The sequence below is a fragment of the Grammomys surdaster genome, unplaced genomic scaffold, assembly GCF_004785775.1.
Source record: "Grammomys surdaster isolate TR1022 unplaced genomic scaffold, NIH_TR_1.0 98, whole genome shotgun sequence".
Classification (NCBI taxonomy): Eukaryota; Metazoa; Chordata; class Mammalia; order Rodentia; family Muridae; genus Grammomys; species Grammomys surdaster.
In genome coordinates, this window is record NW_021604577.1 from 1,044,668 (window position 1) to 1,062,470 (window position 17,803).

The 17,803-nt window shown below is 38.2% G+C and overlaps 1 protein-coding gene across 1 annotated transcript in view; it reads left to right on the top strand.

Annotated features, from left to right (window-relative positions):
- Positions 1–17,803, top strand: part of Nemf (nuclear export mediator factor) — a 53,738-nt gene that overhangs the window by 28,917 nt on the left and 7,018 nt on the right. Inside the window, exons 17-26 of the mRNA XM_028782871.1 lie at positions 3,767–3,870; positions 4,620–4,682; positions 6,884–6,996; positions 9,251–9,308; positions 9,733–9,791; positions 9,868–9,988; positions 11,598–11,847; positions 13,460–13,502; positions 13,605–13,654; positions 16,745–16,898. Coding sequence (XP_028638704.1) covers positions 3,767–3,870; positions 4,620–4,682; positions 6,884–6,996; positions 9,251–9,308; positions 9,733–9,791; positions 9,868–9,988; positions 11,598–11,847; positions 13,460–13,502; positions 13,605–13,654; positions 16,745–16,898 — 1,015 coding nt within the window. The remainder of the gene's footprint in view (positions 1–3,766; positions 3,871–4,619; positions 4,683–6,883; positions 6,997–9,250; positions 9,309–9,732; positions 9,792–9,867; positions 9,989–11,597; positions 11,848–13,459; positions 13,503–13,604; positions 13,655–16,744; positions 16,899–17,803) is intronic.

Sequence of the window (17,803 nt, forward strand, 5' to 3'; positions counted from 1 at the left end):
TCTATCTATCTATCTATCTATCTATCTATCTATCTATCTATCTATCTATCTTATATATCTATCTATGGCTGATCTTGAATTCACTGTGTAGGCCAGGCTGCCTAGTTGAAGTTTTCTGACATAGCCTCCCAAATACTCCAGATTACAGACTTCCATCACCCACTATGCCTAAGTTTTCTTTGTAGAATTTGATTACTTAGATTCTCTAGCAGTGCTTTTTTCCTCAGAAAGTTTGTAAACTGTTGATTTGTCCATTTTCCCTTTTCTGCCACTTTTGCTTTCTTTGAGGGTACAGTCAATAGAAATGTGGAGCTGTCATCTAATTAGGATTCTTTTCATTAGTGTATGCATGCTACATCTTTCCCACTCTTTATTTCAGTCTTTCCATAACCTATGTTTTACACACATACCACACACACACACATACCACACTCTCCCTCTCCCTCTCCCCTCCCCCTCCCCCTTCCCCTCCCCCTCCTTTTCCCTCTCCCTCTCCCCCTCCCTACCTCCCTCTTCCTCTCCCTCTCCCCCTCCCTACCTCCCTCTCCCTCTTTCCCTCCCTCCCCCTCTCTCTCTCTCTTTCTGCTTTTGTTTTCTGGTCTGATACTTTTCCATATACAAGGGCAGTTAGTACATTTGTACCATATGTTATTTGGAGCTTACACATACCCATCTTGCTATTTGCTCTCTTCTTGCCTCATCTGTCCTGTGTGTCTTCCTTATTGCACTTGTATACTGCCTTTTTTTTTTTTTTTTTACTGACTTCTGTATTAGTTGTTTTTCTCATTGTTGTGACAAAATAACCTGGAAAAAGCAACTTAGAAAGAGTTTATTATGGTTTATTATGATATAGACCTCAAACTATGTGCTGGGGAGGGGCCATGGCAAGGAAGGCCTGGTGGCAGAGGTAGGGGCAGCTACTCATGCTGTATCCATAGTCAGGAAGCAGGGAGAGGGTAATGCCAGTGTTCAGCTCAGGTTCTTCTTTTATTAGTGCAGAATCCCAGCCTGTGAGGTTGTACCACTCATGTTTGGGGTGGGTCTTTTATCTTTAGTTAAACCTTTCTGGAAACACCCTCTTTGATACACTCAGAGGTTTGTCTCCTTGGTGACTCTGAATTCACTCAATTTTATAAGTAAGATTAGCTTCTTAGTTACATATTCCTCATCAGGTGTATATTCTTTTACTAGACTGATATTTTATCTCTCCTATTCACTGTTTGTTTGTCCTTGTCTTTGTAGAAAGCTGTTTTCTGTTAGTTGGGGAATTTAATAAAGAATTAAACTCACTCAGTAAGGAGGAAAATATCTTTATGTGAAAAAAGAAAGAACTACAGAACATTGTATACCATGCCTAAAAAATAGCAAGGCTAGAATAAATGTTTTAGCTTCTTTGTGCATAAAGGAACTGAAGTTCTATATATAGGAGCTAATCACAGTGCCTCCCTGTTAGTCAGTGATGAGAAACTAAAGGGGTGTACCATGCTTTTTGTAAACCTTTAACATTTTTTGAACCAGTATGTTCTCCCCAATCAAAAATTACATTAGGGGCTTAATGCCAGTGCTGAGGATGCAGAGATGTATCTCTGTGAGTTTGAGGTCTGCCTGGTTAACATAGTGAGTTCCAGGAGAGCCAAGGATAACATAGGAAACTCAGTCTCAAAACACCACTACCAACAACAACAACAAAATCAGATTAAGGGCATGGATGTAACTCATTAGCTAAAGCACTTTCCTGGCACAGCTGAGTCCATGGGTTGTATCTCTGGCAATGTTAAAAACATACAAACAAAAAATATTAGAAACCAGGCATGGTGTCATAATCATGGTGTCTATAATCCTGGCATTCATAAAGTTCAGGCAGGATGATCATTGAGTTCAAAGCTAGCCTGAGCTACTTAATTAAGATCCTGTCTCTAAAACAAAAAAGGGCAAGTGATGTTGTTCAGTGATAAGAGTATTTCACTAGTACATCCAAGTTCCTAGATATTTGTTCACAAATAAGTCAAAATTAACTTGAGTTCTGTCTCCAGCATCAAATAAGTAAAAAATAATCAGAAAATAAAGTTCTTTCCTATTATATTTTGAGGGATACAATAGAGTATTCCTTGATGGCTATATGTCATATTTTAAAGTTTTAAGTGGTATAGATGTAATCATGTAAAGATATTTCTGTTACATATACCAGATCCTTATTTTTTATCTATATTGTTTGTAATTTTCTAAATGTCATATAAACACACACTATAATAGCTTCTTTTATTTAATTTCAGTTTTATCTTATAAGTGTGGTTGTTTAATGTCTGTGAATGGCTGTGCTCTACTTGTGGCCAGTAGAGGGTGTCAGATTCCTTGGGACTGGAGTTGTTACAACTCACTCGTTGTGAGCTACCATGTTAATTATAAGAATCAAAACCATGTCCTCTGGAAGAGCAGCAAATGCTCTTAACCACTGAGCAGTTCCTCCATCCTGTTATTCGTTCTATCTTGATAATAAACTAATTAATGAAAACCCCAGTTACTTTGTCTTTTGAGAAAGTTATACTAGTACTCTTTTGGAGGGGAGAGGGATGTCATGGGTATGAGACAGGCTCTCCCTAGATAGCCCAAGTAGGCCTTGAACTTTGATTCTCTTGGCTCCTCCTTCCAGGTGCTGGAATTATAGGTATGTACCATCCCACCTGGAATAATTTCTTGCTTTACCAGTGGTCTAGAACCTATTTGGTATTCTGATGAAAGAAAGCTGAATCTTAGAGCATTTAATATTTTATACCTTTGATTTGTATAGTTAATTCATTGTTTTGCCATCCTTAAGTTTAAGAATGCTACCTATATAAAGTAAAATAATTTGGGGGCTGGAGAGACAGATGCCTTAGTGGTTAAGAACTAGACTGGAGTAAAGGTCTCAAGCACCTACATTAGGCAGTTTAGAGTCTTCTGTAACTCCAGCTCCACAGGCTTCAACACACCCTCTTTGGGACTCCATGGGAACCTGCTTTTATGTGTGCATATTCATATGCAAATACACACATACACATATAATTTAACAGTTTTTAAAAAGAAATAAATAGATCCGGGCAGTTGGTGGCTCATGACACTTAGACAGAGGCAAGGTGAATCTCTGAGTTTGGGGACAACTTGGTCTACAGAACGAGTTCCAGGACAGGCATGGCTACACAGAGAAACCCTGTCTCAAAGAGAGAGTGAGAGAGGGGGTGCGGGGGAAGAACTGGTTTGTGAGTTGTTATTTTTCAGATAGGGTAATATAGCCTAGACTACCCTTAAATTCATACATAGCTGTGGCTGGCCTTGAACCTCATCTTCTGAGTCCTAGGAATGGAGGCATGTTTCACCCACTGTACCTAGTGAGATAACTCTTTTTTATAGAATTAAGTTCCTCCTCTTCTTCCCCATCTTTGCATGTTCTGCCCCTCCCCCTGACAGAGACAGAGACAGGGGTCTCATTGTGTGGCCTGGAACTCACAGAGATTCTCTTACTTCTGCCTCCCCAGTACTGGCAAGTGCCACTATGCCCTGACAGAATTTAATTTCTTCGAAGACATGTATAGTTGTAAAAACTATATTACATGTTTTAGGTAAAATTTGCCTTGTGCTTGAATGGTAATTATGCCATTGGATTGCTCATATCTTACTCTATACAAGCATGACGACTTGCTGCTTTGTTATATTTTGTTTTGGATATGGTATGAATTCAGGCTTTTTTTTTTTAACCAAAGAAAATGTTAACTTTGTTTTCTTTCTGTAGGTTTGAGAAATTTCTGTGGTTCATTAGTTCAGAGAACTATCTAATTATAGGTGGTCGGGATCAGCAGCAGAACGAGATTATTGTAAAAAGATACTTAACACCAGGTGAGATTAAAATTGTGTGAAATTTTCTCTTCAATGACTTTTCAGTTGTTTCACTAATAGGCACTGGTTTTTATCTTATACTCTTGTTTGACAATTAATTAGAGATATAACACTTTATGGCTTAACATTTTGTTGAAGTCTTTGTCACTTTTTGTTAAGTGGGTATTGCAAAAGTAGTATTGCCAAGCTAATCTGTTTTGTTGGACCTTTGATCTTCTGCTATATTTACAAAATAGTTTCCAGTTCTTTAAGTCATGGTGGGTCACATTTTTTAAAGGTTGGTGTTTCATTGCTAAAATTTGTGACCATTTTTCCAGTTTATAAATAGGACTTCAAGCTAAGTGTATAATGCATGCCTATAGTTGCAGCCGCTAAAGAGGCTAAGTCTAGAGGACCACTTGATCCCAGAAGTTCCAGAATAACCTAAGTAGCATAAAAGAAAAAGAAAGGAAGCAGGCTGGAGAGATGGCTGAGCAGTTAAGAGTACTTGTGTCTCTTGCAACTGACCTGAGTGTAGTTCCCAGCATTTATATTTGGTTCACAACAACCTGTAACCAGAGTTCTAGAGGGTCTAGTACCTGTTTCTTCCTTCTGTGGGCACTGCATACAGGTGCTTCATTTACATATATGCAGACAGAACATTCATATGCATAAAATATTAAAGTAAAAAATTTGGAAGAAAGCAAAACAAAACAAAAAAAAAGAAATAGGACTTAAAGTGTCATTCTTTCACATTTGTTTTATTTAAGGAGACATTTATGTGCATGCTGATCTTCATGGAGCTACCAGCTGCGTGATTAAGAACCCAACAGGTAATATGTTTTCATTGTTTGTAATTTTCTTTTTTAATATATTTCATTTTCGCATGCATGTGTCTATGGGAATGTGCACATGTAATCCATGCAGTGTCCAATGAGAATCTGAAGAAAAGAAGAAAGTGTTTGAATCCTCTGGGAGTAGAGTCAGGGATTGGGCTCTGGGATTGACCTGAGGTCCTCTGCCAGTGCAGTGTGCATTCTTTACTGCTGAGCCATCTCTCTGGCCTCCAGAAAGCATTCTTTTTTGCTTCTTTTTTTTTTTTTTAAAGAATTATTTATTTTATGTTTATGGGTGCACTGTAGCTGTCTTCAGACACATCAGAAGAGTGCATTGAATCCCATTACAGATGGTTGTGAGCCACCATGTGGTTGCCAGGAATTGAACTCAGGACTTTTGGAAGAGCAGTCAGGGTCTTAACCGCCAAGCCATCTCTCCAACCCCTGAAAGTATTCTTAATGTAACTGATAATCAAGAATTAGTAGTCGGCCTCCAGTACTGCCAACAACAAAAAAGAGATGAAAAAAGATGTAATGATACAAGAATATTGCATGAATGTAAGAGTCATAACATATGTGTCCAGCAGTTGTGTCCTATAATATATGAGGACAAACCAGACAGTAATGGAATTAGGTAGATACAAGTACATACAGTAATATTTTGAAATGTTAACACTGAACATGAATAATTAAAACAGTAAATTAACAAGGAAATAGAAAACTTGAACACATGATAACTAAACCTAACAGTATCTCTAGAACACTGCCTAACAAGTATACAGAGAACATTCTCAGTATAGATTTAATGATAGAAGAAATAGAAAATTGAAATAAATCCATAACAAATAAAGAGACTGAGTTAGGTAATAAAAACACTTTATAAATCCCAGCTGGGTAGTAATGGTGCACATATTTAATCCAGTACTCGGGAGGGAAAGGCAGTTGGATATCTGTGAGTTCGAGGCCAGCCTGGTCTACAGAGGAAGTTTCAGGACAGCTAAGGCTACACAGAGCAGAGAGACCCTGTATGGAAAACAACCAAAAACAAAACCAAAAAGAAAAAAAAAAAGAAAAGAAAAAAGAAAGGAAGGAAAAGAAAATCCTAGACTCAAAAAATGCACATATGTAATCTGAGCACTCTGGAGCCTGAGGCAGAAGGATAACCAAATTTCAGGCCAGCCTAGACTATGTAGTGACGTCTTTGGTCTTAAAAATAACTCATTTGATGTGGGAGGGTCCAGCCTGCTGTGGGTAGGGACAGGATAACCCTGGTCTGGTAGCCCTTGGTGCTATAAGAAAGCAGGCTGAATAAGCCATGATGAGCAAGCCAGTAAGCAGCACTCCATGGCCTCTGCATCAGCTCTGCCTTCAGGTTTCTACCTGTTTGAGTTTCTTTCTTGGCTTCCCTCAATGTACTAGATATGTAAACCAAATAAACCCTTTCCTCCTCAAAGTTGCTCTTTTTGGTTGTAGTGTTTTATCACAGCAATAGAAATAGAAACCCAAACTAAGACAGTAATAAAATGAAATTCAAGATGCTATAATTGACAAGAAGTAAAAATAATATATATATTCATATATCAATATATGTATGTGTGTTGTTTGGTGTAGGCATGTGTGTGTATGGATGTGAGTGTGTGTGTTTGTTTTTTGTTTTTGTTTGTTTTTTGTTTTTGGAGACAGGGTCTCTGTATAGCTCTGGCTGACCTGGAACTCACACCAGGCCAGCCTCAAATTCTCAGAGATCCACTTGCCTCTCCTCCTGAGTGCTGATACAAAAGGTGTTTATCTGAACTTGTCAAAATAAGGACAGAAGTATCTTAATGATTCCAGGTAGCCAAGTTTGGGAAGGAAGTAGGAGTGTTACTAATACATAGAAGGTTGCTTTGCGGGGGGGGGGCGGGGCGCGATAGAAATGCTTTGGAATTATATATGCAGTAATAGTCACACTTCATTATCTCATGTGTACATGAGAACACACACAAGTATAAAAAATAAAATTTAAAAGATTTGGTTTTGGTCTCTTAACACCACAACAGCATGTAGGTAGGTAGATAGGTAAATAGAATCTTGAAATGAAATGTGGTATCATTGTTACACTATCTTTGTTATTCAAAGTTACACTCAATATAACTTTGACATCTTGCTCTGTAGACACCCTATACATTGGTATTGAAACGTGCCATTGCTGTTAACAGGAGAACCCATCCCTCCACGGACTTTGACTGAAGCAGGCACAATGGCACTTTGCTACAGTGCTGCCTGGGATGCACGTGTTATCACTAGTGCTTGGTGGGTGTACCATCATCAGGTAATAAGGGCTGTGGTCCATTTTCTTGAACTCTTAAGAGCTATACCTGATTATCAATGGCTAGGATATAGAAAGTAGGCAAAGAACCTGCCTTGATAAGGCTTATGTTTAAGCAGTAGGTAAAAATGTCTGCATACTAGGTGGGAAGTGCTGTGAAGAAGAAAACAAAACAGTTTTTGTTGTTGTTTTTAGCAAGGTCTCACTGTGTAGCTTTGACTGGCTTGGAACTTGCTATGTAGACCAGTCTGGTCACAAAGATTCGCTTGTCTCTGTCTTAGGAGTGTTTAGATTAAAGGTGTGCACACCATATAATCTGCTACTGGGGGTGGGGGGCATTTATTTATTTATTTAGGTTTTTCAAGACAAAAATTTTCTATGTGTCCTTGGCTGTTTTTGAACTCACTTTGTAGACCAGGCTGGCCTCAAATTCAGAGATCCGCCTGCCTCTGCCTCCTGAGTGCTGGGATTAAAGGTATATGTACCACCACCAAAAATTTTAAAGCAAACAATGGAATAGAGTCAGAGAAGCTACCATGTTGGATAAAATAACAGGTATTGGTAAGATTTGAATAAAGAGCCAAATGATGAAGATGGCCTATGGAGTTCTGCTAGGTAGAGAATGATCTACTAGTGACTGAAATGTTGAACTAAAAAAACATTTTTCCTATTCATCTTGGTTAGAAGTTTCTGAATTCTCTTTCATCTTTCCAGAAAACAGGCAAAACGTGTGTTTTATGTGTTCACTTGGTTTTAGTAATTGCCCTTCTTTATGTTTAATGCTGTTTTGTTTTTGTCATACTGGAGATTGCATTTAGAGACCTGCATTCTGAGCAAGTGCCCTTGGCCCATTGCTGCTGTTGTTGTTGTTGTTGTTGTGAGATGTAAGTTTTTCTAGCTGATATTGAACTCACTTTATACCCCACACAGAACTTGAACTCTCAGTTCTCTTACCTGTCATCTAGGTCCCGGGGACTACAGGCCTGTGCCACCAAGTCCAACTGTTAGTGACCTTTGATAATTAATCCACTTTGTATTTGACTTCCCACTGCAAGTAGATCCACATTTTCAAGAATTATAGCTAGTAATGATGCATTAATTCTACAAAAAAAAATCAATTTCATTATCATCCTTGAGATTTGTTTCATTTTTTGTTATTTATATTATTTGTTTTTCTGTGATGTGGTTTTAGGAAATTAATAATATTTGAAAGATAATACTTTATACCTCTACTATTAATTAAAGTGGTTTTCTGTTTAGAACTAAAAAGATACTCTAAAATTTAGAATAATTATAAATGTGTAAAATCTTTGGAATAAGCTTTACTTTGTCTTATCAACTATATTTTTTAAAGTTCTGTTATCTTTATTTCCTAGGAAAAGCTGTTTTAGCGGCTGGGGATATGGCTCATAAAAGCCCTTGTCATCAAGCCTAATGACCTGAAATCAGTCCCTAAATAGTGGAACTAAATAGTGGGAGAGGGAACCAACTCCTTGCGAGCTGTCTTCTCATCTCCACAGCATATATAGGAGTGTATACACACACACACACACACACACACACACACGCGCGCGCGCATATTAAATTATTGAAATTGGGGGCTGGGGAAATGATGGCTCAACTGTTGAAGAGTATGTATTGCTTTTTTAGAGAACCTAAGTTTTATTTCTAGCACCTTGATTACAGCTCCCTGTAAGTCCAGCTCCAGGGGATCCAGCACCTTCTTCTAAACACAATAGACACCTACACTCACATGCACATTAATCACACACAACCACACATAGATAGACATTATTTAAAATCTTCAAAGCTGAGAGGTAGTGGCAGAGAACCTTTAGTCCCAGCACTTGGGAGGCAGAGGCAGACTGATCTCTAAATTCAAGGACAGCTAGGGCTACACAGAGAAACTTACCTTGGAAAAGAAAAATCTTTCAAAATATCTTTAAGGAAAAGAAAAGCTATTTTACTATCAAAAAGAGTTACTTGCTTGTTATTATTTCCTTCACTTGGGTAGAAAAAAATCTTTTTGAAAGTGTCTTAAGAGACTGAAGATGTAGTTCATTTGGGTAGAGTACCTTCCTGGCATGCATGGTCGGGCAATGTTGTAATCCAAGTACTCAAGAAGTGGACAGATTAAAAGTTCAAGGTCATCCTCGGTTATATAGCAAGTTCAAGGTCAACCTGTAATATCTGAGAGCCTCTCTTAGTTTTTTTTTTTTTTATAGATAAGAATATAATGCATTATTGTGTTCCTCAGGTATCTAAAACAGCACCAACAGGAGAATATTTAACAACAGGAAGCTTCATGATAAGAGGTAACAGCTTAACATGATAAATACCCCTAAATTGGATTATGGAGGCAAGAGCCATTTTAAAGATATTCATGGGGTGGAAGTGGTTTGCTGTAATTGCACATATAAATTTTGTTATGAAATAAGGGAACTTTTGCCTTTGCATGGCAAATTCAGCATTTATTAATGAGAATGTATTTCACATAGTTTAATTATAATAAGAATTATAGCCTGACTTTCTTAAAATAAAAAATAGATTATTATGGTTCTGACAAACCCAATATGGGAAGCAAGCATTCATACTTTTTCTTGATAATTATTCCTACATAATATTAAATTTTGTTAATGTTCATGTTATAGTACAAGGTAAAATAGGCATAGCATATTTTCAGACCAAAAACTGGAAAGAACAGATTTGTATAATCATTAATGTGTATTATCTTTTTAGGAAAAAAGAATTTTCTTCCTCCTTCATACCTAATGATGGGGTTTAGCTTCCTTTTTAAGGTACTCTTTATTTTCTTTAGGCTTCCTTTTATACCCTTCCTAAGGTCCCAGCAGTGAGGAAGGACTTTTTCTCTAGGTAGATGAGTCTTGTGTCTGGAGACATCGAGGTGAACGAAAAGTCAGAGTGCAGGATGAAGACATGGAAACACTGACAAGCTGCACAAGTGAACTCATGTCAGAAGAAATGGAACAACTAGGTAGTTGATGTGTTATAATAAATTGGCTTGTGATGTGTGTGTGTGTTCATGTGCTCATGTGTATGGAAGCCAAAGGATGGTAACAGGTGTTTGTTGGGCACTGTGTACTTCTCTCTGGAGACTGGGTTTTATACTTACTGGTCTGGAGTTTGCTGATTAGGCCAGGCTGGCCGGCCAGAGGAGCCTCTCTCCTCCCCAGCTGTATTAGGATTACAGGTGCACACCACCACACCTGTTGTGTTGTTGACTCCCCACAGGCTTTCTGTGGATTCAGCTCAGATTCTTGTGCCTGAAAGGCAAGCACTTTACCAACTAAATTTTTATCTTCCCAGCCAGGCTTAAGACTTTGTTTTTCTCTTGAGGCAAGCAAGATATCACTATGTAACTCTGGCCTGCCTGGGACTTGTCATATGGATCAGGCTGCCATTGAACTTGCATCAATCCTTCTGTCTTTGTCTTTCAGGGGCTAGCTGGTATTACAGAAATTCACCATCATATCTAGCCATGGCTTGTAGTTTTTACTCACTAGTTTTATTTTTAAATCTTAAGTCTCTTCTGTGATATCCAGAATTTAACATAGCCCAAAGTACTACCAATTTCTGGAAAATGAAATATGCTTTTATATATATATACATACACACACATATATATACATATATACATATATACATATATACATATACATATACATATACATATACATATACATATACATATATACACACACACACACACACTAAGGGTTGAAAAAAATTTTTAAGGAATTAAAAATAGTTAAATTTGTAATCAAAGTACTTTTGGTAAAATTTGAGCATTTAATGGATAGCTTATAAATATATGTAACAAGTAAACTTGAGTACATATGAATTAACATTTCCATTTGGATTTAGGAGTTAGCAATGATAGGAAGATGATTTCATATGAAGTGTAATTTCTCACATGAAAATTTTGGTTCAGGCCAGGCTTTTGATTCATCCTGACTCAGTTTTCAAATACTGATATTACAAATATAAGCCAGTGTGCCCAGTTTTGGTTGATTTTTTGTAATATATTTAAGTACAGAGATACTGTGATTGCCAAAATTAATTCTTTCTTCTAGGATCATTCCTTTTTGGAACTGCGTTGTGTTGCGTAATTTAAAACTGATGTGTTGTTAGATTCTATTGATTGATGCATGCCATGTCCCTGTCATAAAGTAATATATATTATTTAATTTCATGACAGTTCTTGAAAGTGGCAATTGGACCTAGTTATTAATATTAGTATTCCTTTTGCCTAAGTATAAAACTAGTTGTATAATGTATATTGGTTTACATTTACAAATTAATAAAGTTACAGAGCTTACACAACTACTTTTATTGTCTTGCCTTTTGGAAGTAGTAGTGACAGACAGCTTAGGTTTGTTACAGAAATAGTTGCAATGTCCAAAAATTTTGTGGTAAAATGATCTTGGCGGTCATGTAAGGGCTATCTTTTGTCAGAATAGATTCAGTACATTGTGGAAATGCTCAGGGATTCTTTGATGCCTCTGTGGGGAACCTAGGAGTGACTGGAATCACACAGCCCTATTGGGAGGTGCACACTGACTTTCCTTATGGGAATTCTACAGAAGGGGGCGACAGCAGTGAAGAAGAGACTGAGGAGTTACATGGAACTCCTGGAGAAGTAGAACTTATGACTCAGGTTGATCAAGAGGACATTGCTGCTCACAGTGGGAGAGATGAACTAAGCTCTGATGATGGAGAAGCCAAAGCAGTTACAAAAGATCAGGAGCCCATTGGTAAAATGAAGGAAGAGGAGGAAGATACCTTCGAATATCCTGATACTACCATTGACTTGTCCCATCTTCAGTCCCAAAGGTAAATTTAAAGGGAATTTTTAATTTTATTTATAAACTGCAGATGATGTTGAGGCAATCCTTATAAAACAGTGCACTGAGATTGATCTCACTACATTCACTCACTCTTCATGTATTCCTCAGGGTTAGTCAGGGACTTTACCCTTCTTTGTGGTCTTGTTTTTTCAGCATTTGATTGGTTTCCTGCTAGAAATTCCTAGGACCAAAGTTGAAAAGTACATAAAGTAGCCAAAAGTAGGTCAAACTAGAAACAGTAGGTTCTAGGGATGTGAATCAGTGGTAGAGTTTGCTTTGCATGCTTAAAAGCTGGGTTTAAACCTCAGCATTGCAGAAACAAATTACGAAATATTCAGGAAAATAAAATATTAAGGAAAGTATTCCAAACTCAGAAAAACAAAAACCTAACCTCTAATGTGTATAGAAATAGGTGCGGAGAAAAGCCTACAACTCTAGAAAGGAGACCAACCAAGAGAGGGTAACAATAGATGGTGCGGATGGACACACAACGTGAAAGAGGGAAGGAGACTACAGTGAGGGTTACCAGTTACCAGGGGAACTCAGGAGACAATGGGAAAGAAGACTCTGCTAAAATACACTTTATTTGAAAACACTGCCATGAGGCTGGGGAGAAGGCTCAAAAGAAAGCATAGTGCTTTCATAGGGAACATGAGTGTGGTTCCCAGCAGCCATATTGTGCCATGTACAATGGCCTGTAACTGCATGTCCAAAAAATCAGTGCTGTCTTCTGGCCTACCTTCACTTAAGTGCACATACCCACATAAGACATATATACATAAACACCAGTTTTAAAGCTGGGTATAGTGGCTCATACCTTTAATTCCTGTAGAGGAAGGTGGATCTCTGAGTTTGAGGCCAGTCTGGTCTACAGAGTTCGAGGACAGCCAAGGAAACCCTGTCTCAAAATATAAAAGGGGGAAAAAAAAACAAAAATCAGAATTAGACAAAAAGAAAATAGTTTTAACAACAGTCTCATTTTAAACAAAAAAATTGATGTTTTAGTCTTCATTGTCTTACCACCAAGTAAATAGAGCATTGTCCTTGCTTGGTTTTGTTGTTATTTGAGACAGTGTTTCACTTTCTAGCTCTGACTAGCCTGGAACTTGATATGTAGACCAGGCTGGTATGGAACTAACAGAGATCCCCTTTTCTGTTTTTGTTGATTTGTTTGTTTATGGGTTATTATTGCAGTTCTAAAACATGGCTTAGATGTCAGACAGATCAAAATTAAGTCTTAGGGTATCTCGCTGGCCAAGCTACTCTGTGTTTAAGCATTGATTTTTATCCTAGAAAATGGATTTCCCTTCACAGGAATTTGGTGGAGATACTAGTGCCTAGCATCTAGCAACAGAGATTTCAGCTCAGCAAATGTGTGGTGCTGTATACCCAAGATAGGAAGCGCAGGCGTTCAGGATCACCCCAGCTACATGGGGGCTTAAGGACAGCTGGTCTCCAAGACTCCTAGGAAGAGTGTGTATACAAGTACTGGAAGATGCTTTGGTTGTATTTTGCCAAATTTAAGATTTGTAGGATTATAAGTAAGATGGAGGATGTACTGAGACTTTGATAGGCTAGTAAATCTTTTGTTTTTACAGGCCTCTACAGAAACCAGCTCCAAGAGAAGAGTCTGTGAATTCAGTAAGCTGTTTTTGAAGTTATGCTTTGAAAAAAAAAAAGTGTTTTTCTGAATAGTTTTCTTTTAAATAGTATTCTCATGGTTCCTTCTTTTTGTTTTAATAGAATGACAGTAAATCACAGAGCCGAAGACATTTGTCAGCCAAGGAGAGAAGGTAAAGGTGTTACATAACCTAGTCATGGTTTAAAAATTGACAGCTGGTGATGAGATGACTCAGTGATAAAAATGCTTGCTGTACGAGCCTGGGAACCCAAGTTCACTCCCCAGCTCCTATAACAGTAGAAAAGGACTCCTGAAAGTTGTCCTCTGACCTCCACATGTGTGCCATATAGCATATGTTTACACATCATAAACACAGAATAATAAATAATAAATCTAAGCTTTAAAATCATTTAGGTAACACATATTTGACTATTTTGAATATTCCTTTAATCACCAAGATTATTTGTTTGTCTGTTTGTTTTTTACTTTTGATTTTTTTGAGACAGGTTCTCTGTGACATCCCTGGATGTCCTGGAACATACTTTGTAGACCAGACTAGCCTCAAACTCATTAAAGGCGTGTGCCACCACCACCTGTCTATTACCAAGATTTTTTTAAAAGATTTATTTATTTAATATATGTGAGTATTCTATCTGCTTGTACAATTGCATGCCAGAAGAGGGCATCGGATCCCATTACAGATGGTTGTGAGCCACCAACCATATGGTTGCTGGCAATTCAACTCAGGACCTCTGAAGAGCAGCCAGTGCTCTTAACCACTGAGCCATCTCTCCAGTCGCTACCAAGATTCTTTATGTCCAACCCTAAAATGTGTGTGTGTTTTTTTTTTATTTAAGGCTCATTTGTGATAGGTGAGATAGATAAGTAAGATAGACCTTTTATTATGTAAACATGTAACGTAATTAAAGGACTGTATGACTATAGAGCATATAAAGCACTTGATTATTTAAATTTTTTTTTTAAAGATTTGTTTTATGGGGCTGGAGAGATGACTCAGTGGTTAAGAGCACTGACTGTTCTTCCAGAGGTCCTGAGTTCAGTTCCAACCACATGGTGGCTCACAGCCATCTGTAATGGGATCCAATGTCCTCTTCTGGTGTGTCTGAAGACAGGTACAGTGTACTCACATAAAATAAATATTCTTTTTTATAAAAAAAGGAATTAAAAGATTTCTCTTATTTTTATGTATGCACGGATCTTGTCTGAATATCTGTATGTACCACATTTGTGTTTGATGTCCTCAGAGGCCAGACGAAGGCCTCTTCTAGAACTCAGGTTATAGGTGGCTCTGAGCCACTGTGGGATGCCAGGAATTGAACGTGGATTTTCTTGAAGAGCAGCCAGTGCTCTTTTCCTCTGAGCTATCACTCTAGTCCTACCACATGATTATTAAAGGACCAAGAATAACACTCATCTTGTAAAAAATTTCAATTCTTCATTTATAGTAGTTGTGAAAATTAATGAATTTTATTTTATGTGCATTGGTGTTTTAACTGCACGTTTGTCTGTGTGAGGGTGTCACATCTCTTGGATTGGCGTTATAGACAGATGGGTGCTGGGAATTGAACCTGGGTCCTCTGGAAGAGTAGTCAGTGTTTTTAACTGCTGAGCCATCTCTCCAGCCCCCTTGATCTTATCTCCCTTTTCCCTTCTACATGCTCTTGACCTTTTATTTTCTCCCTCTTTAATTCTAAGATATTAATAAGAATAAATAAATTGAAATTAATTAGGAGATTTTCATATAAAACAAAAAAAGCCTAGGGACTGGGACGATGGCTCAAATGAGTGAAGTATTTGTTGTGTAAGTATGGGAACCTGAGTTCAGACTCCTAGTATCCATGTACAAAGCTAAGCACAGCAGTGAGCATAGCTGCTGTCTCAGCACTTGGAGAAAAAAACCCAGGATTCTTGGTTTTTGCTGGCCGGCCAGCCTAGTCAGAAATCAAACAGACACAGCAAACTCTTTGTTCAGTGTGAGATTCTGTCTCAAGAGGATAAGATAAAGTTTAATAGAACAGAGCACACAACATCATCCTCTGGGCTCTGCATGCACACACATAAGAAATATACCTTACATATTTTAGCAGTTAGGTACATGAGGGCAAAAGAAAGACTCCAAGGAGAATTAACATTACAATGATGACAAAAAAGTTTGGATGTAAAATGTATGTATGATGTTTTGGAGAAATAATTAGACTTGATGTGAGAGAAAAAGAAAATATGTTGTCGGGCTGGTGAGATGGCTCAGTGGTTAAGAGCACTGACTGCTCTTCCAGAGGTCATGAGTTCAAATCCCAGCAACCACATGGTGGCTCACAACCATCTGTAATGATATCTGATACCCTCTTGTGGGGTGTCTGAAGACAGCTACAGTGTACTTACATATAATAAATAAATAAAAATTTAAAAAAAAAAAAAGCTCTTTAAAAAAAAAAAAAAAGAAAATATGTTGTCAAATCATAGATGTTTAGATTAGAAGGAAATTTAAAATAAAAGTAAGGGAACCTGGAATGACTTAAGTGTTGGGGAACTTTACAATTAAGGTCCTAGTCCCCCATGACAGGGTGACTGTCTGAACCCTGCACAAAATGAGGGACTCCCTTTCTCAGTGGGGCTTCCTGTCTCTGTCTCTTTGTCTAGAGACTATCTCTAAACAGAGGTTGGTGGCCTTGTCTGAAAGTGACTTTGTACAGAGCTGTCTGTAAGGCTGCATAATTTAGCCTAGATAAGGAAACAGGGCAGATTAACAGATAAATCTGGGAAAGGGAGGTTATAAGGGATACAGAGGAAATCTGAGAGGCAATGAGGACCTGGACTAAGACAGTAGCACTGAGATAGAAAGATGCCAGAGCAGCAGAATGTACCCTTCTTCCTTAGTGGGTTTGTATTTGGAAACATCTATTCCACTAACCAATGTCCAAGATGTGGCAAAGTCATGCTGATTGAATACTGCAAATCTCAGTGTTTACACATCAGGGTTGTTAGTTGAATAAATGAATTTGGGGTTGAGGAAGGATAAGCTAAGGTAATATTTTTGAGTCTGGATGACAGAATGAAACATCTTTGAAAGATCTTCAGGTCTTTCTCCCATGGTTATTTGAGCCTCTGTATACAGTGCTTTGGTGATTATCAAGCTAAGGAGAGGCCGCCACACACTATACATCTTCCCTTCTCCTTTTACAGTTTTTAGGGCACATTTGACATTCTTAAAATTTGATATTTCTGCTTGATTTGTATGTAGAGAAATGAAAAAGAAAAAGCTCCCATGTGATTCAGGGGATTTAGAAGTGACAGAAGAAAAGGACAAAGAAAAGGAAAGTGCTATGCACTCTGAAGCTTACCAGAACACAAGCAAGACCGTGGCAGCTGGACAGCCAATGAAGAGAGGGCAGAAGGTAGGAAATCTGCGTCTACGTGATCTGTTAGTTCAGTATAGCTCACAAGCAAAGTTAAGGGGCTCCTCTTGGTTTTGTAAAGTTTAAAGGTGAAATAGAAAGGGCTGACTGCTCTTCCAGAGGACCGAGCTTCAGTCCCAGCTAACAACTCTTACCTTAGTCCCACAAAATCCAGTATGCTTTTCTGGTCTCTGTGTGGCACCAGGAATGTGAGTGGTACATAGATACATGTGCAGGCGGAACACATACACAGAATGATACAAAATAATTTTTAAGTAATAAAGAATATGTACAAGGACTTTTTTTTTTTTTTTAAATTCTGTGACTGAAAATTAGCTGGAAAGGTAAGAGTGTTCCAGACGGTGTTCGTCTGGAAAGGGTTTCCAACTATACACACAAACTTCTGATGCTAATTGTTGCTAAGATCTTAAGTACCACAGCACTGAAGTAGTAGAGCACGCCTTCTTTGCTGATGCTAGACTGAGATTTGAAAGTTGGACAAGGCAGTCGTTGTGAGGTGGCTTTCATGGTCTCACTGTGGCAGGACCATTTGCTTCAGACGGGGGGGGGGGGGGAGCAGGAGACAGGAGAGCCATGTGTCAACAACAACACGGGTTACCTGTGAGATCACTTAGACAAGCCTGCTCAGTCCCCACCATTCTTGCACAGAGGCCCAAGAAGGGAAGGCTCATAGACAGTGGGAGAAGGGCAGTGAGCCAGACTTTTATTTAAAGACACTTAAAAAAAAGTTGTGTTGCTTTCCCCTTACTTGTATTTATGTCTTCTGTCCCATTGTGGCAAATTCCTTTAGGATGAGGGCTATGGCATACCCATCTTCCTGTGTTCCATATTGTTCTTTATAATGCTTGGGACCTTGTTCAAAAGCTTATTTGATAGAATGAAAG